This window comes from Trachypithecus francoisi, unplaced genomic scaffold (assembly GCF_009764315.1).
Source record: "Trachypithecus francoisi isolate TF-2019V2 unplaced genomic scaffold, Tfra_2.0 Contig01580, whole genome shotgun sequence".
Taxonomy (NCBI): domain Eukaryota; kingdom Metazoa; phylum Chordata; class Mammalia; order Primates; family Cercopithecidae; genus Trachypithecus; species Trachypithecus francoisi.
In genome coordinates, this window is record NW_022681443.1 from 380,401 (window position 1) to 407,471 (window position 27,071).

Sequence of the window (27,071 nt, forward strand, 5' to 3'; positions counted from 1 at the left end):
CAGCAGGTGCTTGAAATAAAACCCAGAATGTGGAGAAGTTAAGTGAGTGATTGATACATCACCTGAGATGGGGTTTCAGGAGGTTTGAGAAGGGAAGGAAGTTATATGGCCTAAAACCAGGACCCCTGAGGAGCTAAAGGTTTATTCGTTTAGTTTAGAAGAATTTAAAAGAAATCTGGCCGGGCGCGGGTGACTGTAATCCCAGCACTTTGGGAGGCCAAGGCAGGTGGATCACCTGAGGTCAGGGGTTCGAGACCAGCCTGACCAATATGGTGAAACTCCATCTCTACTAAAAATACAAAAATTGGCCGGGCATGGTGGCAGGCGCCTGTAACCCCAGCTACTTAGGAGGCTGAGGCAGGAGAATCGCTTGCAGTGAGCCGAGATCGCGCCACTGCATTCCAGCCTGGGTGACAGAGCGAGACTCCGTCTCAAAAAAAAGAAAACAAAGGAAATCCATAATATATCCTCCCCAAGGATTCTCCACTGTCCCCTTCCTGTTTATTTCCTCCATCACTCTGTCATCTCTGAAACTCCTGCTTGTTTGCACCTGCTTGATGTCTGTCTCTCTGTATTTGTCAGGACAGGCTAAGTGCTGCAACAAACACCCCAAAATTAAGGGCCTCAGCTCAACACTAATATGTTTCTGCTGCTCACAACAGTTCAGTGCCACTATTTGGTGAACAGCCTTCCTCCTGCTGTTTCTGGTCCTGGGCCCCTCCCATCTCCAGGCTCTGCCCTTTTTGCACCCGGAGGCTTTTCTCACCAGCCAGGGATGAAGACGAAAAGAGATCATCTCATGGGGGAGGGTTTTATGGGCCAGCCCTGCAAGTGGGGCACATCCATCAGGCGGAACTCAGTCACATGGCCACCCTCACTGCAAGGGAAGCTGGAAACGTCGCCCAGCTGGGGGCACAGGAGGAAAAGAGAAGGAGCCAGCCATGTCTGCCTACTCTCCCAGTATCAGATCCCTGGGTGCCAGTTCTCATCCACCTTATTGTCCATGTCTGGCACTGCACCTGGCATATAATGGGTCTTCAGCAAATGTGGAGTCTATGAATAAATGAATGGTGCTGAGGTTGGGTCCTGGGAACCAGGCCAGGTGGGCACTTTCCTAGTACATGCTGGGGGGTGGGGCAGGGATAGAAGGAGGGATGCAGTCACTCCCAGTTCTCAGATCAGGAAACCGAGGCTCTGAGAGCAAAGACACATGCACAAGGTCACGCAGCTTGTCAGTGCCAGTTCTCAAATGCGGGAAGCCTCTGCCACCAAATGTCTGTTCTCTCCACTCCCCTGGCTGCCTCTCTAACACGCACACTGACCGGACTCAGGGTCTGGTTATCTTCAAGGCTGCTCTCCTTTCTAACAACCAGTGAACCATGTTTGACAAGCTGCAGGTGGCTTGAGGCGGCGGCTGTATCTCTCTCTCATCCCTACATGCCCTATGGCTACCAGCACAGCCCTTGAACACAGTAGGTGCTCAAACCATGTTTGGGAGATTAATTTGTTCACACAGGCTCAGGCTTCATGCTTTGCTGCTTGCACAGTATGGGGGTCGCTTACAACTTATAAAGGAAATCGAGGGGATATTTATTATACGGCCCCTCCCTGCACAGAGTCAAAGCTGTCTCTGCAGCGAGACCGTTGTCCTCCCTGAAACTTGCTCCTGAAGTAGGGACCGGGGCTGCGTCTTGCGGGGGTCAAGACCACAGGTGTCACCTGGCCCCCATCGGGATTAGACTGTGGATCCCTGCCACATACAGAGACTGACCTTCCTTGCCCCCAGCTAGTCAGTCCCAGGAAAGAGAGTCGATGGAGGTGACAATGTGGCTCTGTCCGCGGTGCTGAACTCTCTTCTAACTCCCTCACCTCCTTCTCTAACCCAGCAGCCACTTACGACCTCCTGGGTGGGGGCCAGGTAAAAATACAGATTCCCTGGCCCTTTCTTTAAAGGCTTGGGCTCTGAGGGTCTAATATGGAGCCCTGGGATCTGTTTTAACCACCTATCCTAACTGCCTGTGATTCTATCCAGCCATTTTGGTACTGGCCTGAGTTTGAACACTGACCTCAATAATCAGTTGGTCTTCATGGATTGCCTGCTATGTACCCAGCACTGTGCCAGATACTGTGAGGCACAGAGCTGCATCAGGCAGGGTAGATGTGGGGAGGGAGGGACAGAGGGAGCCCCTTCTGTTTTGTGTAGACAGCACCAGGCACATACCTGGTCTTTATCCTGCAAGATGAGATACAAAGGCACATGAAAACAGTAGTTATTATAACCGTAACCAGCATCTGTATCTTTCCTTGGAGTCTCCATGGCCCTATCTGCAAGATGGAGTATGACACAGTCTGCTCCTTCAGATCTCCTCATGGCCTAGGACCCAGACACAATGCCACTTCACACATCAATGTGCCTGATTCCTGCCACCCTGAACCCCCCAGAATGTAGTCCACCCTCCCTGCACCACACGGTTGCTGATTATCGTTGTTTACATGATGTGCTATTTATTTATTTATTTTTTTTTTTTTTTTTTGAGATGGAGTCTCGCTATGTTGCCTGGGCTGGAGTGCAGTGGCACAATCTTGGCTCACTGCAACCTCTGCCTCCCGGGTTCAAGCGATTCTTCTGCCTCAGCCTCCTGAGTAGCTGGGATCATAGGCATATGCCACCATGCCCAGCTAATTTTTGTATTTTTAGTAGAGATGGGGTGTCACCATATTGGCCAGGCTAGTCTTGAACTCCTGACCTCATGATCCACCCGCCTCGGCCTCCCAAAGTGCTGAGATTACAGGTGTGAGCCACTGCGTGGCTGCTATGTTTTCAATCATGTCCCAACTGGGATTGGGACTCCCTATTGAGAGCAGGGCTTGTATCTGATTGTCCCATGTAGCATCTGACACAGAGACCCATCCCATCCCTACTTCTGCCACCCTGACCCCTGCCAGAGGAGGTGAGTAATTATTGGAGGATGAGTAGGGAGAGGAATGTGCCCAGGGGCAGTGCTCCTGGGTTACAGAGCAGCTGAGACAAGTGCTCAGAACCCAAAGAAATCAGGGTGGGCCTCTGGGAAACCAGGCAACAGGCCAAATGCAAATCAGGCAGGGGCCAGCATTGAGTCAAGGCCTGGCTTTCCTTTCTCTGGGTGTTTGGGGCTAACAAGAAGTGGGGCCAGGACAGCTGTGCCTGGTGAAAACAGATGTTCTCTGGGCCTGAATGTGGGGCATGGAGGAGGGGAGAACTGGAAGGGGAGGGCCACAGCCAGAGAAATGAAATATGCACAGACCCACTTTTATTTATTCCATTTTACTTTTATTGTGGAAAATCTCAAACCCCTACAGAAGTAAAGGGACTGGTATGAGGCACTCCCACGCACCCCTCACCCAGCTCTAACTGCCACCCCCACTTTGCCATTCTCATTCCTTTCCTCTCTCAAGCCCCTTTTTAACAAAAATGTCAGACATCAGATCATTTCACCCATTAATATTTCAGAATGTATCTCTCACACATTAGCACATTTCTAAAAATAAGTCCAACATCATCACCACACCTAATAAAATGAACCATTCCTTAAGATCCTTTAATATGCAGTCCATCTTCAAATTTTCTCATTGTCCTGAAAAATGCCATTTTAGGGTTCATCTGTTTGAATAAAGATCTAAACAAGGTCTTGTCGGCCAGGCTGGAGTGTAGCAGCACGATCTCGGCTCACTGCAATCTTCGCCTCCCAGATTCAAGTGATTCTCCTGCCTCAGCCTCCCGAGAAGCTGGGATTACAGGCACCTGCTACCACGCCTGGCTAATTTCTGTATTTTTGGTAGAGATGGGGTTTCTCCATGTTGGCCAGGCTGGTCTCGAACTCCTGACCTCAGGTAATCTGCCCACCTTGGCCTCCCAGTGCTGGGATTACAGGCATGATCCACGGGGCCTGGCCCATACATTGCATTTTGGTGCTTTATTTCTTAAATCTCTTTTCCTCTGTAACAGTCCTTTCTCTCTTCCTTTTTATGCCCTTTTACTTGTTGAGGAAACCAGGCCCTTCGTCATGTGAGACTGTCCTCATTGTTGATGTGGTGAACCGAACCCTCATGGTGTCATTTAACATGTTGCACTGTCCTCCTGCTTCCTGTGGACTGGCGTTGAGGTCCAGAGGGTGGATGTGATGTAGTGTCAATTATTTTAGCAAGCAGACTTCCTGGGAAGTGTTGCATCCTTCCTACGGGATCACATCTGGAGCATACTAAGAATGCTTTCTGGGTGATACTAAGAAGGTGTGGGGCGCTGGTGCACCGCTCACCCTTAGGGAAGAATGAAGGCAAAAGGGCTCAAGATGCCAGCCATGGCCAGCACATAAAATCATAGGATCGGCCGGGCGCGGTGACACACCTGTCATCCCAGCACTTTGGGAGGCCAAGACGGGCGGATCATGAGGTCAGGAGATCGAGACCATCCTGGCTAACACGGTGAAACCCCGTCTCTACTAAAAATACAAAAAATTAGCCGGGCATGGTGGTGGGCACCTGTAGTCCCAGCTACTCAGGAGGCTGAGGCAGGAGAATGGCATGAACCCGGGAGGCAGAGCTTGCAGTGAGCAGAGATCACGCCACTGCACTCCAGCCTGGGTGACAGAGCAAGACTCCATCTCAAAAAAAAAAAAAAAGAAGAAGAAGAAGGTTTGGTGCATTCCGCTATTGCCAGTCTGATCCCTCCATTAAGAAGCCCCCATTGCATTGCCTCAGTTATTTCAGTACCTTTCACAGAATCTTAAAATACGGACAGAGATGGAAGAGATCTGAGAAGCTCATTCACTTACGTTTCTATTTGTTCCTCAAATATTTGTTAAGCATCTACTATGCCAGGTCACGAGCTACAGGGAACAGAAGCAAAGGGATCCCTGATCATGGAGCTCACAGCCAGGTGGGAGTAGACAACAAACAAATACCTGGAAGGCAGGTCTGCAAGGGTGACGGGTTATGAGTGGCTGTAACAGGAGGTCATTGATGACCATGAGTGGCTGCTGTGTAATGGGAGTGGGGAGCCTCCCTAAGAGATGGGACATGGGAGCTTGACAAGAACAAGCCAGCCATGCAGGAATGGGGGTTGCAATACAAGGAGAGGCAAGAACTGGTGCTGGCAGAAAACGTGGCACCTGCCACAGCAAGCAAGGAGGCCCTTGTGCCTGGAGCCAGTGAGCAGTGGGGAGAGAACTACAGGAGCAGTGAGGAGGCTGCTGTGATAACAGCCCGGACAGGGAGTGGAGGTGATGGCCAGTCCAGTACCCCTACCTCTTACTGCTGAGAACGTGAGCTCAGCAAGGACAGAGAGGTGCTACTTACTGAGCAACCACCCCGCATCAGGAGCTTTCTAGGCAGCATCTCAAAGCCTCACATCCTGCTGCATAGGAGTCACTGTGCCCATTTTACAGATGAGGCTAGTGAAAAGTGAAGCCACCTGCCTAAGGGCCTAGAGCCACAGGTGGGCAGCAAGGTGGAGCCCAGGCCTGAGGAGGTTCTCCAACTCTTCAAAGTCGTCCCGCAGCGAGATGACCACTGCAGAGCCAGGCTGCCTCCAACCTTGGCTCTGGCACCGAGGAGACCTGTGACCTGGCCCAAGGACCTTCTCCCCTTCTGTGCCTCAGTTTCCCAATCTGTAAAACAGGAATAATGATTGCACCTACTTCAAATAGGTGGGAATGAAATGAATTAATTTATGTCAAGTACTTAGAACAGTGTCTGACCACCAGCATGCCCTTGATGGTAGATATTGACGTTTATAGTTCTGTTGGCATCAGTATTTACAGAAGGGCAAAGCTGAGATGCTAGGTCACCAGCCTCCTGGGGTGGAGTCAACCTCACTCACAGCAGGTGCAGGTGCATCAAATAAGAGGTTGTCAGGGCCAGGTGCGGTGGCTCGCATCTATAATCCCAGCACTTTGGGAGGCCAAGGCGGGCATATCACTTGTCAGGAGTTCAAGATCAGCCTGGCCAACTTGGCAAAACCCCATCTCTACTAAAAATACAAAAATTAGTCAGGCGTAGTGGCACATGCCTGTAATCCCAGCTACTCAGGAGACTGAAGCACGAGAATCCCTTGAACCCGGGAGGCGGAGGGTGCAGTAAGCCAAGATCACACCACTGAACTCCAGCCTCAGTGGCAGAGTGAGACTCTGTCTCAAAAAAAAAAAAAAAGTTGCTGGGAGGAGAGGAGGTTTACCTTGGGCCCCCTGCACTCTCCTTGCTGGGGACAGGGGCTGGTTGAGGGAGCCGTAGACCCCTGGAGGAGATCTCTAGGCTCCTTCTAATGTCTGCCCCAGGCCAGGGCTCCTGTTCTGGAGTCACTCTCTGTCCCTGTTATCATGGGGGCCTACCCTCAGCCAACCAGCCGAAGGATCAGTGACCACCCATGGTCCTCAAAGTATCCCATCCACATGCACCCTAAAATGGGCAGGCAGGGCTCAGGCTAAACGCGAGGACGCTGAGCGGCAGCTATGTGCCCAAGGGGCATGGCAAGGCCAAGACTAGGTGGCCTAACCTTCCTGCCCCACCCCACACTCAGGCCCTCCCTCTGGGGCCCAGATGGGTCACTTCGGCACATGGCACAGGGAGCTTCCTAACTTCCAGGCAGACACGCAAAGGGTTAAACTCAGACTCCCTCCTTCCTCCATCCCAATTCTGATCCTTGCTGACTCTGCTCCCCCTCCCTACCCCCAGCTATTCTGGGACAATGGAGGCAGCAGATGGCCCAAGTCCTGTTCCCTCCACCCGACCCTCAGGATCTGGGAGCAACCCGAAAATCTGCTGCTGCGTCTAAATGCGGGCCGACGAGCAGCCTTCCCTGGGTGGGGTGGGGAGGACGACGGCTATGGATGGCACCATTCCAGCCCTACCGGGCTGCAGGGCCAGAAGCTGCCCTCACTTGACTGGCATCCCATACACCCAGCCCTGGGCCAGCCCAGAAAGAAACGGAGCTTTGGAGAAGCACAAGAGGCCGGCTGCACCCAACTCACTGTGTGACCACAGCACGTGGCAGTCCCTCTCTGGACCTCTCCTCCCTGGAAAACAAGGGGCTGGCTTCAGGTGCTCAGTGGTTCCAGATGTCCCCACCACAGATGTAGCCAGAAGACAGTTACTGATTCTTCAAGAGTGGAGCCCCTGGCCCTGGCTCCCTGTGTCAGGGCCCCTCTGGCCCTCAGGATCCCTCCTCTTTCTTCCCCATTCGAGAGCCTCACTGTGACTCCAACTCCTAGCATCACTGGGCATGACACAGACCTCCCCTCTCTAACCCTTCCCTGCCTACATGCCGCCATACCTGAAATTTCACCATGATCACTTTCACTCATCCATCCACCTCCTTGGGATCCGACATTCCAAGGGCACTTGTGTTTATTCAGTTCCTGCCCTTGGCTGTCAAATCGCCCTTCGGCACCATTATCTGATACCTGAGGCTAAGTCCCTCAGCCCTGAGTCTCCATTCCGCCTTCCCTGATTCTCTGACCTCCCCCAACCCAGGGGCAGAGAAAAGGAGGAACCACTCCACACCTCACAGCACGCACGCTCACATGTACACATCATGTACACATGTGCAACACAGCCACAAAAACACACACCACAGGTTGGGCGTGGTGGCTCACGCCTGTAATCCCAGCACTTGGGGAGGCCAAGGCAGGCGGATCTCAAGGTCAGGAGATCGAGACCATCCTGGCCAACATGGTGAAACCCTGTCTCTACTAAAAATACAGAAATTAGTCGGGCATGGTGGCACGTGCCTGTAATCCCAGCTACTCAGGAGGCTGAGGCAGGAGAATTGGGAGAATTGCTTGAACCTGGGAGGCGGAGGTTGCAGTGAGCCAAGATTGTGCCACTGTACTCCACCCTGGTAACAGAGTGAGACTCTGTCAAAAAAAACCAAACAAACAAACAAACAAAAGAAAAACACATGTACATTTTTATGCACAGACACATGTAGAAGGTACATGCCACACACACACACACACCCCTGTGCACCGCCTCACACACCATGACTCACAAACACACTAGTAACAGTCACCATCCACTGTGCCCTTCCTTTCTCTGTGCCAGGCTCTGTAACATGGTCTTTGCATGCATCATATCACACCACCAAAAGTGACCGCCATCTGCACTGTGATAGACAGATAGACCCTACCCCCGTCAGGAACACTTTGGCTGCATGTAACAGAAAACTGGACCAAGAGAGACTTAAACAAATAAGCATTTAATTTTCGTACAGAACCAGATGCTGGAGGGAATAGCTGGGATGATTGTCTTGGCCTTTCCTTCATGGTAGCAAGGTGGCTGCCCCAGATCCAGCCATCACACCCACATTCACAGCAGGAAGATGGGGAGTGGGCTGCAAAACCTTCCCCAGAAATGTCTCTATTGGATTTGCTTAGTTCCCTCTGGCCAGAGCTGGTCCCATGGTAGCCCCTAACAGCAAGGGAGGCTGGGAAATGAGCAAAAAGGATCATCACGATTGGCTGGGACCCACTATGCTCCATCATCTGGGTCCCAGCATGCTGAGGATCCAAACCAAATCTGGTCCTGTTAGCAAGGGGTGGGGAGCAAGGAGCTTTGGGAGACTGGTTGGCAACAACAGCAGGTGCTTCAGACCCTGGGTTCTGCCATCATTCCTATATCCCTTTAGGAACTCAGGACCCAGGCGAGGGAGGCAGGAGTGGGCGGCCCAGTGCTTGAGCCCCAGGGGAATGACTGAGAGACATGAGCCACGGCCAAGGGCCAGACCCCACCCAGAGGCCATGTCACTGCCTAAAGGGTTAGGACCCCTGAGCCCCAGGCCAGCTCAAGTGCCCCCTGCCCTTCTTCAGTTCAGCCTCCGGAGGGAGTCTAGCCCCTGGAGCTTCTCTGGCCATCACCTGATCCACCTGGTCCCCTGGGCTGTCTAACTCACCTCCCAGGGGCCTGGGGTGCCTTCAGTGCCAATTGCCACCCAGATCCTGGGCTTGCCAACCACCAGAAGGCCCTGCCAGGGACTGTCTATCACAAGACACTTGCCAGGGACCCTCAGTGCCACCTTGCGAGCCAAGGCACACCCAGAAGCCTCTGCCCAACCTTTGCCCAGCAGTTCAGGATTCATCGGGCACCCAGCTGGGGACACCAGGGTGTATCTGGGTAGAGGAGACAATGGAGGGAGCGAAACCTGCAGAGAAACCAGAAAAGGACAGGATGGTCACCCCCACTTCTGCTCTCAGCCCACTCTCCTAGGTGGACACATGCCACAGAAATGGTTTGGAGCAGGGTTTCTCTATCTCAACACCACTAACACTTAGGGCCAGAGAATTCTTTGTTGTGGAGCCATCCTGTGCCTTGCGAGATATTTAACAGCATTCCTGGGCTCTACCCACAAGATTCCAGTAGCATTTTCCTGAATCGTAATAATCAAAAATGTCTCCGACACTGCCAGATGTCCCCTAGGAGACAAATCACCCCCACTTGAGAACTGCTGGTTTGGAGAAACTTCAAAAGCCAGAGAAGCCATCAAGAGACCTCAGCTGAGGCCAATCATCTGACCATCTAAGTGGCTCCAGACCCATTTGACAGTAATCTATGACTTCTAAAATCTTCGGGCTTTGAGGAAATTTAACAGCAATTCTTAAACCTCTTGTCAGTATAGCTATGGCTTACACACTTCTGCTGACGGGAGCTCATTCTATTAGAAGGCAGCTCCATTCATCTTGGAATTTTGAATTTTTGTTTCTATATCGAGCCAAATTCTGTCTCCTTGTAATATCCAACTTGTTCAACGCAGCCTTGGCCGCAAGGGCGCTCAGCATCGTGGGAGCCCTCTGCCCCGGGACAGGCAGCACTGCAGAATGTCAGGGCCAGGCGCCCTGTTTCCCCCAAGCATCGCAAGCATCCAGACAGAGCCTACAAAGGCCTTGGAGAGGCCCCCTGCCACGTCCCCAACCAAATCTGACACCATTCCTTCCTCTTCTCCACATTCTGGTCACACAGGCTCCCTTTCCCACCTTGAGCAGGTCAAGGCCTGTCTCCTGCCATCAGGTTTTTGCATATGCTGTCCCCTCTGCGGGAGCGATCTGCCACCTGCTCTTCTCCTAGCGAACTCCTGCTAGCCTTTCAGGTCCTTCACGTTACCTCCTCAGAGAAGCCTTCCCCGGCCAGCCACTACTCCCCGGTCAATATCAGGGCTCTGGCTTACTCTCCCATAACAGCCTGTACTTGCATACTCACCCTCATCCCCTACACACACAGTCTCCCGGACTCCCCGTCCCCCAGGACTCCCTCTGGATAAGTCTCTGTCACTCAAGTGAACCCAGAGTTCACCCATGCCCTCCTCTACTCATTACCTCCCTCAGTCCCTGCTCAGTCCCCAAAGGTAGGATCAGGCCTCCTTCCCCAGTTTCCAGACCCACTGCATGTCACTACACGGAGCAGAAATGGATATAGAAGGGCTGGGGCCAGTCCAGCTGCCTAGAGATGGAACAGACTGCCACAGGAGGGAGGAGCTCCCCATGGCTGGAGGCATGCAAGGTGAAGCCAGCCCATTAGTTGATGGAGATGCTGGGAGGGGTCAAGCATCCGTTCTGGGGTTGGACTGATGGACCCAGAGTCCATGTGTCCCCTCCCCCGACTCCTCTCCACCCCCATCCCACCACCCCTGGCCAGAATCACAAGCCATAGCTGGGCCAGGGGCAGCGGCTCATGCCTGTAATCCCAGCACTTTGGGAGTCGAGGCAGGCGGATCACTTGAGGTCAGGAGTTAGAAACCAGCCTAGCCAACACAGTGAAACCCCGCCTCCACTAAAAACACAAAAACTAGCCAGGCATGGTGGCAGGCGCCTGTAATCCCAGCTACTCGGGAGGCCAAGGCAGGAGAATTGCTTGAACACGGGAGGTAGAGATTGCAGTGAGTCGAGATTGCACCACTGCACTCCAGCCTGGGCGACAGAGCGAGACTCCATCGACTCCATCTCAAAAAAAAAAAAAAGAAAGAAAGAAAGAAAGAAAAAGAAAAAGAAAACCAGCCATGGCTGGCAGGTGCTGGTGTGTGGAAAGGAAGCTGCATCTCATAGGCTATGTTCCAAGACTGCTCTAGACCAGTCAGGAGTGAATTTGGGTGGCCCATCTCCCCGTGGCCAGTTCTGGGCAGAACTGGAAGGCATTATTCCAACCCTTTACCTACCTAAAAGAAGCATTTAAGAGTATCAAAGAAACCACAAGTCCAAAAGAGATAAAATAAACAATCCCCCATTAGAACCTGAAGTTCCACCATGAGAGCATTGCCTGTGCTCAGGGAAGGCATTTCAGCCTTCCAGGGACTCCTGAAGAACCCAGAGGACTGAGGCTGGGAGAGCTCTTCAGATTCACGATGGCCAGCATCCAGGTGTTACTAATGGGAGACTGAGTCCCAGAGAGGGCAAGACACTTGCCCAAGGTCACACAGCAAGCCAGTGGCAGGGTCAGAAACTGAAATCCACTCCGTCCACTCCTACCTCTGTGCTGTCAGCCACCAAAACCTGTCCAACTCCGCTCCCTCCCAGCTCCCCCATGTTTGGATGCCTGGACTCAGCCCCCACTCCTCCCATGCAAGGTTCTAGCCCTCAGACCCACCTGGAGGGGTCCTCCTCCGGGGAGAAGGGGCCCTGGAGCTTAATGACGTTGAGTTTCCCCTCAAAGACACCGTAGCTGAGGGTGACCTGGGCAGGGAGATAAAAGAGTGAGTGTTGGGGTGTCGCACTGGGGATCCCCACAAGGGGGCAGCATCCTGGCACAGGTGGAGGAGGGTGTTTAAGCTGCAGGGAAAGCTGCCCCGGAACCTGAAATTCCCCACTGGTGGTGGGAGCCCACCCCACGCCCCAAGGCGCTTGACAGCTGGAAAAGCACTGCCATGCTCTTAATCTCATTTGCTCCCTCGAAGGTTGAGCTCCCCTGAGAGGCTGGAACAATACTGCACCTACAGATTTGGAAACTGAGGCTCAACAGGAAAAGGCACCTTTCCAGTAAGCTGCATGCCTGGACTAGAGTGGAGGTTTTCTGAGACTCACTGGAGGGCCTTGGTACATCCCTCTTCACCCGGAGCCTGTACTGCACCAGTCAGTGATGACATAGATCATGATTTCAGCTCAGAGGCTGCAGAGCACAGTGGTTAAAGATTGTGGGCATAGGGACCACCCAGCTAGGGTTCCAGTGCCCCTCTGCCCCGTATTAGCTGTGTGCCATGGTTAGTTCAGCTCGCTGGGTCTCATTTTCCCCATCTATAGAATGGAGATAATGTTAGTACTGACCTCGTGTGAATATTGTGAGGAAACAGAGAGTTAAAGAAGGGTGGCTGGGCTTGGTGGCTCATGTCTGTAATCCCAGAACTTTGGAAGGCTGAGGCAGGTGGATTACTTGAGGTCAGGAGTTCGAGACCAGCCTGGCCAACATGGTGAAACCCTGTCTCTACTAAAAATATAAAAAATAGCCTGGCATGGTGGTGGGTGCCTGTAGTCCCAGCTACTCAGGAGGCTGAGGCAGGAGAATCACTTGAACCCAGGAGGTGGAAGTTGCAGTGAGCCAAAATCGTGCCATTGCACTCTAGCCTGGGCAACAGAGCGAGACTCCATCTCAAAAAAAAAAAAAAAAGAGGAAGAGAAAGCCCCCAGCGTGGTGCCTGGCATTGTGGGTACTCAGGATACCCTAACCATTAGAGTGCCCTGGTGTGGGCTGCCTCAAATCTGCCTCCTTTTCCTGGCTTCAGGCCCTGCCATCCTAATGGGACCAACCTCACACCCCAGTTCCAGGCCTGGCCAATCAACACTAACTCCAGGTGCTGGCAGGAGATGGGTCACGTGACCCAAGCTAAGTTGTCAGACCCATGAATGTCAGCCCTGGGATCTGAAGGAAGGGGGTGCTCTCCTCCGATGGTGGGGGGAAAGCTGGGGCTGCCATCTTGCCAACATGAAGGCTGAGCCCACTTGAGGACGGGCCAACTTGGGGGGAGAGCGGACTAGAGTGGAGAGAGTCTGGGAGGCCATCTGCACGCCTAGACCCCGCCGGACCTAGCCAGCCAGGCCCTCAGCTTCTCAGTTATGTGAGCCAACCATTTCCTTTTCAGGCTACCCAGTCCATGTTGAGTTTCTGTCATACTGTTGGGCAGGAGATTCCAGGGACACTCCCAGCCAGGACCATCTACAGCGTCAGAGGGCAGCCTCTCCGAGGCAGAGCCAGTTGGACCTGTATTACCTACCAGGTGGTGGGATGGGGTCCCCCTTCTCCCCCAGCCTAACGTAATGCTGAGCATCCCCCCGAAGACCCATTCCATCCCGGTAACCTCAGGGTTGGCAGGAACAGCACTCAGCAATGGATAGGGGAGTTTTGATGAAGAAGGGGCTCCCAAAAGGGAAATCAGAAAGGGCCAGCTGGGCTCCCAGGGAGGAATGTGGGGAGGATAGAAGACTGAGTAGAGGCAGCGGTGGGGAGCAGGGTGTTGGGAACCTGGAGACAGCCTCATCTCATCTGTTCAGGTCCTTTTGGCTGGCATTTGAGGACCAGATCAAAGAATTCAGCTTCACAAATGCTAATCCTTGAGGGTTAGAGGTGAAGGGGTTGAGTCCCTGTGTGCCCTTAGGGGGTCCTTCGCCACCCTAGGCCTCAGTTTCCCCATCAATAGGGAAGAGCCAAGCCCCATAATCTGGAGTTCCAGGTTTCTTTCAAACACCAGGAGGGAGGGTTGGGGAGACCTCATGTTCCTTTGGTTCCTCCTTCCCATTTGCCACCTGCCCCAAGGCCAGCTCACCTGTTCTGGGAGCTGTGCAGTCCTCAGCAGCTGCAGGGTCTCCAGGTGGGAGTGGAAGAGGGGGCTGGGCTGCAGGCTGCCGCCCAGTTTGCACTCAATGATATAGCCCATGGTGCAGTCATCAGGCAGCCGGATGAGAGCGGATGTGTCCATGAAACGGGAGCCGCTGAGGGACAGAGCCAGACTGTAGACACTGGCCCAGGCCCTCCACACCCAAAGCCGTGGGCTACCCCACGAAGGCCCTCCCCTGGGACAAGCTGGCAGAGCAGAGCACCTGCCTCCTGCATACTGTATGACCTTGAGCAAGTCGGGAACCTTGGGGAGCCTCAGCCTCAGTGTCCTGTTCTATGAAATGGGGATGCTAATGGCCCTGTCTTCACGGGGCTGTTGTGAGGATTAAATGGGGAATGGGAAGGTGAGGCCCTTTATACCTGTAGCCTTTCCTTCTCTCCCTGTCTTGTTATTCATTCATTTACTCATGTATTCATTGTTGGTGCCAGATACTATGCTAGGGCTGAGGATACAGAGATGAGAAGGAAACGCTTCCTGCCCCCGATAGCAGTCCCTATTCTGGAGGGAGACAGAGCAGGGAGCAGGGCTTTCAAAGAGTGGTGCTAAGTCAGAGGGAAGCAGGCTGCCTGGGGGTATAGGAAGAATCAGGTAGGCTTCCCAGAGGAGGTGGTAGCTTTTTTGTGTGTTTGTTTGTGTGTTTGTTTGTTTGTTTTTGAGACAGAGTCTCCCTTCATTGCCCAGGCTGGAGTGCAGTGGTGCAATCTCGGCTCACTGCAACTTCTGCCTCCCGGGTTTAAGCAATTCTCCTGCCTCAGCCTCCCGAGCCCGCCGCCATACCCGGCTAATTTTTGTATTTTTCATAGAGACAGGGTTTCACCATGTTGGCCAGGCTGGTCTCGAACTCCTGACCTCAAGTGATTCACCCACCTCAACCTCCCAAAGTGCTGGGATTACAGGCATGAGCCACCTAAGCAGTCTTGCAGGACGGGCTGGAGTCAGCCAGTACTGAGGGGAGAGAGGAACAGAGTCCCAGGCAAGAACTTCTACTGGCCACACATACCCCATTTATGCTGCCACCCTGGATGCTTGGCCAAGGGGCAAATGGGTGCAGAAATCCAGCCTGTACTCCCCTCCCTAGCCTGCGAGCCCTCAAGCTGCACCTGCAGGATTTGGAGGGAGGGGGCTTTTTCTAATTCACACACAGGTAATTTAGAGGTTGGCAGAAGCCTGGGTGGGGGCATCCCAGGCACAGGGATGACCCTGGTCATGTGTACACACACAGCTCTGTGGACATGCCTCAGGACAATTAGCCCGCTCTTGTCCTGGGGGGCCCCTCCCAGCCAGGCAAGGCAGGGCAGGCTTGGGTAGTAGCAAGGCTTGCAGACGTTAGAGCCAAACCCAGCAACTGAGTGACCTCGAACCTGGCTGACCTCAGACTGGCTTAATCTCAGCGCCTCAGTTGCCTGAGATCTAGAAACACAAGGCTAAGGCCACCTGCTCCCTGAGGTGTTGTGATCCTGTTGATGGAGCACAGAGCTGGCTCAGAGTCAGCCCTCAATACAAGAGAGTGGCCGCTGATGGTGCTGTTAATAATCATAAGAGCCCAGAAAGACCTCCGGAGGCCAGGCCTTGCCACTTCTGGAATACCAGTGTCCCGCCCCCACCCACACTGCGGCCTCCACTACCCCTGAGATCCCCTCATGAGATTAGGAGTGATATCATCTCCCTTAGATGGTATTCTGAGTAGTATCACAGGGTGTACACCCACTGTGATACATGGGGCTGACCCAGCTCAAATACCACCTCTTCCTGGAAGTCTTCCCTTCTGCCCTCAACCAGAAGGCCCTTCTCCCTCCTCTGAAGGCCCTTACATTTGGCCTTCGCCTCCCCTACGGCACTGACCGGTCAGAAAAGGGCAGCAAATAGCAGCTACCAGGACCAGTCCAGACATTTTCTCATTTAACCCTTACCACACCACTGGCCATTGTATTATCAGGCCCATGGGCAGACGGAGGGACTGGGGCTCTTGGAGATGATATGACTTGCCTGTGTGTGGCAAGTCATGCACTCAGCTGCGCAGCCCCGAGGGCAGGTGGCAGGTGGTTTGCTCACCACTAACTGCCACACTGTGACACACATGAATGAGGAGCAGGTTCTCCTGAGCTCACTCTCAAAGCCCTTCCTGCTGCAAAGGCCCTCCAGTACCCCAGCCACCACCCCCTCCCTGCCTTCCTGCCCACCTCGGGGTATCTGCTTACCTGGCCCACGGAGCCATCTTCAAAGCCAGTTTGCGATTGATGCAGAAGCCAGCACCCCCAGTGGCGAACCAGAACTGTACCAGCCTCTGAGGGAGAGGAGGTCAAGGGGCAGAGTGAGCCTGGTGGGATTTGTGGGGGAAAGGGACAGCCAGGCCACCCTTCACCCCCAATCAGTATGACTCAAAAGCTCTTTATTTTGAATCTCACTAGAATCTTGCTACGGCCTGGCATTACTGTGACCATTCTATAGATAAGAAAACAGAGGCCCGAAGTCACATAGTTAATTAGGAGTGATGAAGTCACTGATCAGACTCAAGTCCAGCTGGATTCCAGTTAAAGGGGATGAGTACTGGTTTACCCACTTGCCCCTTGGCCAGGCATCCAGGGCAGCGGCATTAATGGGGTGTGTGCGGTCAGTTGAAGTCCTTGCCTGGGACTCTGTTTCTCTCTCCCCTCAGCATTGGCTGACTCCAGCCCATCCTGCAACACTCTGTTTAGGTGGCTCATGCCTGTAATCCCAGCACTTTCTTTGGGAGGCTGAGGTGGGTGAATCACTTGAGGTCAGGAGTTCGAGACCAGCCTGGCCAACATGGTGAAACCCTGTCTCTACTAAAAGGCCACTGTGCCCCTTTTCCCTGAGAAAGGTCTCTACCACACTCCATGTGGCTTGGGAGGGGCTGCCAAACACCACACCTGCTCTCCTGGGCCACAGAGGTGGGCCTAGGTTGACGGGGCCTGAGTGTGCAGAGGAAAGATGTGGCTGGGAAATGAAGGTCAGGCTATGTCCAATACGGATCACTAACACTTTCTTTCCTTTTTTTTTTTTTCAGAGACAGAGTCTTGCTCTGTTGCCCAGGCTCAAGTGTAAGTGCAGTGTTGCGATCTCGGCTCACTGTAGCCTCCGCCTCCCAGGTTCAGGCAATTCTCCTGCCTCTGCTTCCCAAGTAGCTGGGACTACAGGCGTGCATCACCACGCCCAACTAACTTTTGTATTTTTTAGTAGAGATGGGGTTTCACTATATGTTGGCTGGCCAGGCTGGTCTCAAACTCCTGACCTCAGGTGATCCATCTGCCTCGGCCTCCCAAAGTGCTGGGATTACAGACATGAGCCACCGCGCCTGGCCTCAGATCACTAACACTTTCTAGTGTTGACTTCGTGCCAGGTCTCATTCCAAGGATTGGATAGATGACATCATTTCATTCTTTCTTCTATGTTCACAACCACTCTTTGAGTAGGGGCTGTTATTACCCATTTCACAGATTAGGAAACAGAGGCACAGAGAGGTGAGGTGACCTCATCAAGATCACAAAGCCAGGAGGTGGCAGGGCTGCCGTGTAAACCCAGGGAGTCAGGCTCCAGCGCGCAGTTCTCCACCCCAGAGGCAAATGGCTTAGGCAGAGGTGAGTGGCCAGTGGTGAAGTGGTATGGAAGCCTGGGGCCCCCTGGCTCCCCTGGAATCACTCACACACAGAGCCCCAGGACCCAGAAGAATTTAATTAAGGCTCAGAGGCTGATTAGCTACTGATAATTAAGGTTTTGTGTTTTCTGCTCTTGTTTTTTTTCTAATGAAGCAGATGGTGACCTGAGAAGGGAGGTTGAGCCCCACTGTGTGCCCAGCTCCTGCACCAGGCACTGCCTCTAGAGAGGGACCTCCCGACCTGCCTTTTTCCTTGGGCCAAGGGAGCCCTAAGGCCTGGACCACTCTAACACCTGATATCCAGTGGGTCCTGGGGACAGGAAAAGAACCATGCAATATTTGGGACATACTTATACTAAAAAATTCCTCATTACTTATTTGAAAGTCAAGTTTAACTGGATGTAGTGGTTTTTCATTTATTTGTTTAATGAATCTGGCAACCCGAATTAGCATCCATCCAGGTCAGGAACTGAGGTGGGTATGGAGCCCCCTGTTGTGCCAGGTGTCAACTCTTCAGTCACAGGCTAGTGGAGGTGTCTGGAGAGAGAGGGTGCCCAAGGAGGGGAAGTGGGGGAAGGGTTCTGGGGCTCAGGCAGCAGTAATTGATCACCCAGCCCCATAATATTCCAGCAATTTTTTTTTTGAGATGGAGTCTTGCTCTACCACCCAGGTTGGAGTGCAATGTCGCCATCTCAGCTCACTGTAACCTCTGCCTCCCGGGTTCAAGCGATTCTCTCTCTCAGCCTCCCAAGAAGCTGGGACTACAGGTACCAAACCCACATGAGGCCAAACCCAGAACCCAGAACCCAGAACCCCTCTCACCTCTCTAGCACACCCCCGCCCCTGGGACTGGCCCAGCCCTGGGACCAATGGGCCAAGAGGCAAAGGAGGAGGAGAGGGACTCACCGTGCGGTTGTGGGGCTGTGGCTCTGAGGCGTGGATGGGCCGGTTCAGGCTGGGCCTTCCCACGTAGACGTCGCTGGCCAGCGGGAAGGCTCTCAGCAGCTGCAGCAGCGCTTTTGGGTTCACATAGTTGTCATCGTCCACGTGGCAGAACCACCTGTAGGGATGAAACGGGGACAGTGAACTTGTTGGGGGGGTGTTCCAAGCCAGGGTCCCTAAGCAGCCCCACAGTCGGTCAACAGTGACAGAATGGGGGTAGGGGTGGGGGAGGCTGACATTTAAGGTATCTGCTTTGTGCCAAGTTGCATATTGTGTAAGCTCGTGAGGAGGGCACTCACTTCACAGTTGAGAACCAAGACTGAGAGGTTAAGACACTTGCCCTGGCCAGGTGTGGTGGCTCACGCCTGTAAGCCCAGCATTTTAGGAGGCCAAGGCGGGTGAATCACCTGAGGTCAGGAGTTTGAGACCAGCCTGGCCAACATGATGAAACCCCGTCTCTAGTAAAATTACAAAAGTTAGCCAGGCGTGATGGTGGGCATCTGTCATCCCAGCTACTCAGGAGGCTGAGGCAGGAGAATCGCTTGAATCCAGGAGGCGGAGGTTTCAATGAGCCAAGACCGCACCATTGCACTCCAGCCTGGGCAACAAGAGTGAAATTAACTCAAAAAAAAAAAAAGTCATTTTCCCAAGGTCACATATCCAATCCTGAATGGCAGCTGAACCCCCAGCTGGACTTCATCTGCCCACTGCCTGCTAGGGGAGTGGGGGCTGAAGTCAGATCCCAGGAGACCCACGGGTTATTTCCACTGGGCCCAGACCACACCTATCCCCAGAGACTCAGGAACACTCGCCTAAGCCCACTGGCCAAGAAGGTGTCGAACTCAGCAGCCATCTTGCAGGACAGAGCGGGGTGGCTGTGTTCCGCGGAACAGTTGGTGACCACAAGGTGGGACCCTGGAGAAGCGAGGAGGAGTCAGGGGACCCCGCCCAGCTCCCCCCTTCGCAGCCCTGAACACAGAATAGAGAGCAAGGCTGGACTACAGGGAGCCTGGAGCGGCCCACCCACTCCCATTTGACACATGGTAACACTGAGGCCCGGGGAAGGCAGACCTGCCCAGGACCACAGAGCTAGTGGACAGCAGGCTGGACTGGGACTCAGGTGTCCAGGGCCTTGTCCAGCACAGCTCCTCCCCTACCCACGCCCACACCGGTTTCCAGGGAAGAGGCCCACTTCCCTCCTGGACAAAGGGGGATCCCCGCATGCCAAGGGTGGGCAGCCCATTTCCCGGTAACCCTCAGGCCAGGACACAGCCGCCCCAGCTTTCCTGGGCAACAGCTAAAGACCCCCACCCAGGCAAGGCAGAGTTACCCAGTCTCTCCTGGAGGCCTTTGTCTGGGCTGTCGGTGAAGACAAATGTCTAGGAAGGAGAAGAAGGGGTCAGGACTCACGTCGGCCCAAGCAACACCCCAGACCAATCCACAGCCCACCACCACCAGGCCCCAGATGGACTCTGTACTCCTCCAGTGACACGCACACCCCTCTCATGGTCACACGCTGCTTCAGGACAACATATAACACATACAACTCAGCCTTCATAGACACACAACTCCAGGGTGTACACAGCCCACAGTCTAAACACATACACTCGCCCCCTTTCCAGAGCAGCCACAGGGACCCAACCACAACCACACACCTGGGCAGCATCTCACCCTTTTCTATCACACACACACACACACACACACACACACACACACAGCTGCACTCGGCTCCTCCACAGTCACGTAACACAACCTTAAACCCATTATCAGGACACAAACTGTATGTGAACAGACCCACACCCATACCCTGGGACACCACGCCACTGGGGAGACGTCACACCTTCACAGCCACACAAACCCCCTGTGAAAGCCATCTTGGGGCCAGGCGCAGTGGCTCAAGCCTGTAATCCCAGCACTTTGGGAGGCCGAGACGGGTGGATCACGAGGTCAGGAGATCGAGACCATCCTGGCTAACACGGTGAAACCCCGTCTCTACTAAAAAATACAAAAAACTAGCCGGGCGAGGTGGCGGGCGCCTGTAGTCCCAGCTACTCCGGAGGCTGAGGCAGGAGAATGGCGTGAACCCGGGAGGTGGAGCTTGCAGTGAGCCAAGATCTGGCCACTGTACTCCAGCCTGGGCGACAGAGCGAGACTCCGTCTCAAAAAAAAAAAAGTAAAAAAGAAAGCCATCTCGGAAATCCTGCCTCACAACCCAGTCCAACTCTCCCAGATTGGACATGCACCTTCCCCCAGCGACCCTCAAACCTCACAAAGCAGGTGTTTTCATCTGTTCTCTTCCCAGACGACAAAAAGGAGGCTGAGCGATGGACCAGGGTTGGCAAGTGCCAGGCTGACTTTCGAACCCAAGGACCTCTCCCCACTGCCTCCCAGGCAGCGAAAGCTGCTCAGCCCCTACATAATCCAAACCCAAACTCTGAATGAGAGGTAGAGGAAGCACATGGATGCGACAAAGACAAGCCAGGCTGAGGACAAAGACAAGCCAGGCTGGGGACTGGTGTCCTTCCCACTTCACGCCCAGCCCAACAGGGGCAGAGCTTCTCAGCTGCCCAAGTGGGTCCTCTCACCCAGTGAGCACCTCAAGGGCCTTTGAGGGCCTCCCTGGCCCTGGGACTGCCTGGCCCAGGACTCAGGACAATTCTGGACCCTTTCCAAGTGGCCCACCTCTTTAAAGCCCCCAGACTCTCTCAGCCCCCACTGGGGCCATACTCATGGCTCAGCCCTGTCCTCCCTCGAAGCTCAGGGCCTCCAACTGCAATGCTCCCCTCTGCTTACCCACAATCCCCTCCCTCCTTCCCAGGAATTAGCCCTTCAGATCAGAACAGTCCCTGCCTTGAGTCTCAGTTTACCCATCTACAAAAGGGGTAGATGGCTGTGAGTAGTAGTGGCTGTGAGAATAAAACAAGATTGTATGTAAAAGAGCAAGGAAGAGTTGACAGTGAAGTCAGGCTCACCTACTTGTATTTCAGGGGAATCTGAGGCATAGGAGGCCAGGAGCCAGGTTTGACACAGGAAGGGGCAGGAGGGAGCCAGGCTGTCTCCCAAGGCCCATGGCCACAGCCCTGCTTCTGAACCACTATCACCTCTCATTGGACTATTGCAAGACTCTGCCTCTTTCCCTCAGCTATGTTTTCCTGCCAGGACCAGAATCGGATAACACCCACCTCCACCACTGGCCACTAACAACTTCCATGGCTCCCTGCCATCCTTGGGATAAAGGCCAGCCTCCCTGTGGCCAGTGAGGGGCCACCTGGCCACCCTGCCTGATATAGTCTGATCTCATTACTTCCTGCCCACTCTTGGGGCTTCTCTCTCTCTCTCTCTCTCTCTCTCTCTCTCTCTCTGTCTCTCTCTCTCTCTCTGTGTCACACACGCACACACACACACACACGCACAGGCCCACACCTCTGATCCTCTGCACATGCTGTGCCCTCTTTCCACCCTCTATCTCCCAGCTTAGGCATCACCTCCCCCAGGAAGCCTTCCCTGAAACCCCTCCAGCGACTTTAGGGGCCCCTGCTATGTGTTCCTCAGCCCTCTGTTCCTCCTGTCACTAACAGCAGTTAGCAAAACTCCCTAGTTACAGAAATGTATCTCTCCGTTTCTTCCACCAAACAACGGCATCCTGGAGGCCACAGGCTTGGTCCAATTTGTCTCCTTGTTCCGACACCTGGCTCTCCTCGGGAAGGCCTAGGCAGCGTCCACTCTCTGAGCCTCTCTCCCTGGGGTCTGTCTCCCACAGTCAGATTTAGCAAATGCTGGAGGTCTCCGGATTTCCGCAGGGGGAAATGGTGGTGGTCCAAGCCTAGGCCCTGGTCCGCTTCTCCATGAAGCCCACTCCGTCAGTAACGCCATGCAGCCTCTCAGCTTTAAACACCATCAGGGAGCTGGAGACTCGTGGACACCACCAGCCCTAGCCTCTCCCTGAGCTCCAAACTGTCAAATCCCCTGAAACCACGACGTCTCCTGGGGGCTTAATGCATCAAGACTGAGCCCCCGTGCTCCAAAAGACCTGCTCCTCCCTCTCACTGGTTGGAACCCAAAACCTCAGACTCTCTGCTCCTCCTCTCTTCCTCTCGCACCTCCCCCCGAGCCTATCATCAGTTCAGCTCACCAGCCTCCAAATAGTCTGGGAGGCTGCTCTTCCCTCCAGCTCGCCCCAGCCACCCAGGTCCCCTCCACTGGCCACTGTCGTCACCTGCTGCCTGCTTTGCCGCAGGCCCTCCTCCCTGGCCTCCCTGCTCTGTTCTGCTCCCACCCCAAGACTGTTTTCAACACAGCCTCAAGGGACCCTATAAAAGAAGCCAGGCCTTTCCTGCCCTGCCCTCGGCAAACTTTTGCCACCAAACAGCCACCAGATAGTGAAGCACTCTCAAGCTTGGAGCATGGGCCAGATGGGCCGAGGACGGTTTCCGGGTGAAGATCTAGTAACCCGAATAAAGCAGAATAGGCACTTTGGGAGGCCAAGGCGAGCGGATCACCTGAGGCCAGGAGTTCAAGACCAGCCTGGCCAACATGGCAACACCCCATCTCTACTAAAAATAGAAAAATTAGCCAGGCGTGGTGCATATGCCTGTAGTCCCAGCTATTCAGGAAGCTGAGGATCGCTTGAAACCAGGAGAAGGAGGTTGCAGTGAGCCGGGATCGCGCCACTGCACTCCAGCCTGGGCAACAGAGTGAGACTCTGTCTCAAAAAAAACAAAAAAACAAAAACCAAACCAAAACAAAACAAAAAACAGCAGCCGTGAGCAGAGTGAGGGAGGAGCCGGGAAGGGGAGTCCGGATCCAGAGGGGGCGGGGACACGGGAGAGGGCAGTGAGGCTGGTGCTTTCAGTCCCTGGGAATCCTAAGGTTGGCACAGAGCAATGGGCAGAGTTTCCTCGGAGCCAAGGGCTGTATTTGACTTGTTTAAGGAGGAGATCTGACAATGGTGAAAACTTCACAGGCAGCCGCAGGAAACAAAGGGACACGCAGCCTGCTAGGGCAGGGGAGGGGTGGCCGGGGACCATCTGCTGCAGAGGAGGGGAGTTGTGGGGCTGCTGCCACGTCTCCCCCCAACGAGGGGACCATAGGGAGGAGAAAGGCTCCCCTTGAGCACAAAACCCACCTCCCCCAGCCCACCCCTCGGCCCAGGACAAAGGCCAGCACACCAGTCCCAGCCCCTGCCACAAGGCCCACCTGCCACCCAACTGCCCTTAACCAGCCAGGCAGGCGCCCAGCGCTGTAGTTAACCAGCTCAGGCCCGGTCCAGACACTCCTGCCCTGTGCAGACGGGGAAATTGCGGGCTGAAAGGGGAGGGCCTTGGCCGAGGTCACAGACAGAAGTGAGTCAAAGAGTGAGAGATGTGGGGTAGTGAGCAAGGGCCTCCCTGTCCTCCCACCTCCTCCTCTATCTCAGCATCCTTCCTTCTTTCAACTTCAAGGACAAGATTTCTAGAGTCTGCCCCTCGCCCCTTGGGCCCAGCTGAGTGGATTCATCTCCCACCTCGGCCAAACCCTGCTCAGTGTTTGCACTATAAGGCGGGAAGATCACGGTCATCACAGCCAATCTCTGGGGCTTACTGTGAGGATGAAACAAGCAACTTGCCTGATCTACAGCCCTGAGCGGCGGCAGAGCTGCTAGCATCCCCACTCCCACCCCACCGCCTGATTCGCATGTGGGATCGAGCTTGGGACAGGGAAGGGGTTGTTCTTGCCTGCCTCTCCTGGCCGGGTACTGCCAGACACAGCCACCCAGGCTGAAGGCCAAGGACCCTCTCCTGTAGCCCTGTGACCCAGGCCTCACAGGGCTCCCAAGTCTCAGCAGGGAAGAAAAGCACCCAGCCAGGAACAAGGTTCTAGGTCCCACTGGGCTCTGCCCCTCAGGCCTTCTGCGTGACACCACGCCAGCCAGCACTTCCTCCTCTCTGGCCTCAGTTTCCTCATCCGGGGCAAGGGCACCACCGCAGTGATGGAGACAAGACAGGAAAGGGCTGTGGGCCACGTGAGGCCACGCTCCCGGGTACACAGACGCATAAACAGGAAGGTCTGCGGGAGGGCCCGCCTTGGCGGCTCCGCAGGAAGAACCAGGATCTCCCCAAGATGAGAAGCCATGTGGGGCCCAGAGAAGAGCTGGGGTGCTGGGGGCCAGCTGGGGAAGAGTTAATCCTGAGTATAAGGGCAGAAATCAGGGCAGGGTGCCCCTCCCCAGGAGGGCCTGGCCTCTGCCAGCCATCCTCTCCCCCTCCTTTTGGTCTTCCAGGAGGCCTCAACTATCTCCACTCAGTCACTTCCTCCCACTGAGCCAGCCGCCAAAGAGGGGACGGATGTGTGTGTGTGTGTGTGTGTGTGTACCCGTTTTCCACCTCCCCCATCAACGGTCCCTAACACCCGACATCACTGACTTTGCTTAAGGAAGATACTGGATGCGAGGAGGGGAAAGGCTGGAAGGGACTTGGCTTGCCAGAGCCGTGCAGCCATGTGACAAGACATGCCTCTTGTCACGCACATCTAGCACACTCCAGCTCCGTGCGTGTGAGCACGCGTTCAGACACACGCAATCCCACCTACTGCCTCACCGAGGCCTCCCCGACCTACTGCCCACCACTGCCACAGGCACCACCCTTGTGGCATGCGCTCTCCTTCCCTGCCTCGGAAGCAGCCCACAGGAAGCCAATGCAGGAGACCAGACATGGTAGCCTCAGCACACCCAGGGCAGCAGAGGCACAGCGGGACGGGCTGTCAGGAAGCCTGAAGGGATGCCTCCCCCAAGAACAGACCCCACCTAGACATCCTCCCCACATCCTCCACCTTCAGAACCTGGGCAGGACATCCTCCCCACATCCTCCACCTTCAGAGCCTGGGCAGGACAGCACCTAGGGCCTGGGTGGAACAGCCTGGCCTGGGCACGGGTCAGGGTCAGGACCTCTTGGAAGCCTCCACCCCAGCTGCCCAACATCCACCATTACCCCCGATGCCAGGCTGGGCCTGGGTGGCTAGGAGTGAAGCCCTCACGGGAGCAGCTAGGAATAGAAGGACCCCCAGGAAGGACCCGGAAGCCTGGAGCAGGGGCCCAGCCTGGCCCCTAAAAGTGGTGGAGTGGTGGGACCTGGATGGACCTGGAGTCAGGACCAGTACAGGGCACAGGCAGGACCACAGGCAGCCCCTGAAGCCGGGAAGAAGGAGAGGGGAAGAGGATCCCAAATTAGGCAGGTAGCGGGCAGCTTCTCCCATGAGGCAGTCAGGGAGTAGAGCCCAGTAGAAAGGCCTCTGAGAACCCCTTAGGCCAGGGGACACTCCCAGGGCCCAATGTCACCCACTTGTCACCTGTTCCCTGGTCCTGGAAACCCACGTGTCAAGCAGCAGCTCCAGGCGCAAGCGGTGGAAAGCTCGGGTCGTCTTCACTGCGATGAAAACATCGTGTAGCTGCAGCTCAGGGGGCCCCGGGCTCGGCTGGCTCAGCTCCGGGGTCTCCTGCACCCGCTGCGGGGACAGGTTCAAGTGGTACCGCAGACACAGGAGCCCCATGCACAGGAGGGTGAGGAGGGCTCCAGCCAGGCCCCGTGGGAGCCGGCACTGCATTGGTTGGCCCTGGGACCCCAGACAGCTCAGCCCCCAAATCCCAACCAGACAGGGAGGGGAAGCTGGTCAGGCAGGGGCTCCGGCAGAGGCAAAAGTCTGGCAGGCATCAGGGGCTGGCAAGGAGGGAAGAGGTAGGAGCTGAGGCTCTGGACCCAGAGGCTGAGCCATGGCAGCACGATCTCGACCGCCGCCAGCCCTCCACCTGCTCCCGCTGTCCGGCCTGCAGCAGCCCCGGGACCGCCTGGCCCCGCCCCGCTCAGCCCGAGGGGCGGGGCCAGACGAAGGGAACCCCAGACAGACGCGGCTGAAAGGAGGCAGCAGCAGAAGGGGCAGCCCCGGCTCTGCCAGCTGCTGCGGTGGGAGGAAGTCACAGCAAACCCTCCGTGCCTGGTGGAAGAGAGGGTCCTCCAACACTGTCCACTCCTGCAGAGAGCTGTCAGCTTGGCCCATTCAACACTCATGAATTTGGTGTCCTGCTTCATCCAGCCCCCAGCTTTTGCTCACCAGTTTCCTCCGGGATGCTCTCCCATCTTCCACCAGTCTCACCCATATTCCCTCCGCTAGGCTGAATTCTATCTGGACTTCAAAGCTTAAGGGTTCCCTTCTCCAGGAAGCCCTCCGTGATAACCTCTTAACCTTTGGGGCTCCCACAGTTGTTTGCTCAGTTCCTGTGGTCTTCACAACAGCACTAGGACTGTCATTCCCAGTTTATAGCTGAGGGCATATGGCACAAAGGTACAGAATGAGCAAAAACAATCCAGCAACTCAGCCGCAGAGCTGGTGGAACCCAGGTCTCTGGTCCTCCTCGGGTTCACAGGAGGTCCCCTGAGGGCACCTGCCCAGCTGTGCCCCAGCCCATACCTGACTTCACTCCGCAGTCTCTGGAGCTGCCTCTCTCCCAGCACCCAGCCAGTGGACAGACAGAGAGCCTTCTCCAGCCACCACCTCCATCATGTTTCGCACAAGCTCACTCACACCTCCTCCCTCCTCCACTCAAAGCCTGCACTGGCTCCCATTTTCTTCAGAACAAAAGCCAAAAAGCACACAGCAGCCCACAAGGCCCTGCGTGAGCTGGCCCCCAAGTTACTCCCA

General features: G+C 55.0%; 1 protein-coding gene across 2 annotated transcripts; it reads right to left on the bottom strand.

The window, feature by feature from the left end:
* Nucleotides 1-8,209: 8,209 nt before the first annotated feature.
* MFNG (MFNG O-fucosylpeptide 3-beta-N-acetylglucosaminyltransferase) lies at nt 8,210-26,352 on the bottom strand. 2 transcript variants are annotated; one of them, XM_033188719.1, is made up of 8 exons: nt 25,725-26,352; nt 19,732-19,780; nt 19,214-19,316; nt 18,366-18,519; nt 16,042-16,127; nt 13,772-13,937; nt 11,605-11,690; nt 8,210-9,172 (listed from the first exon to the last, which is right to left on the bottom strand). In XM_033188719.1, the coding sequence occupies exons 1-8, from the start codon at nt 25,977-25,979 to the stop codon at nt 9,106-9,108; spliced, it is 966 nt and encodes a 321-aa protein (XP_033044610.1). In that variant the 5' UTR covers nt 25,980-26,352; the 3' UTR covers nt 8,210-9,105. The 2 variants fall into 2 exon arrangements, with proteins under 2 accessions (XP_033044610.1, XP_033044616.1); XM_033188725.1 differs by lacking the exons at nt 19,214-19,316; nt 19,732-19,780 and having other exon boundaries at nt 25,750-26,352.
* Between the last annotated feature and the right edge of the window lie 719 nt (nt 26,353-27,071).

Bases quoted from the DNA above. Each gene is read 5' to 3' on its own strand.
- MFNG (XM_033188719.1), bottom strand. From the start codon at position 25,979: ATGCAGTGCCGGCTCCCACGGGGCCTGGCTGGAGCCCTCCTCACCCTC. The intron at 11,691-13,771 runs GTGAGCTGGCCT...CTCCCTGCCCAG, and splicing joins CTGCACAGCTCCCAGAACAG to GTCACCCTCAGCTACGGTGT. The intron at 9,173-11,604 runs GTGGGTCTGAGG...GTTTCTCTGCAG, and splicing joins CCGGAGGAGGACCCCTCCAG to GTTTCGCTCCCTCCATTGTC.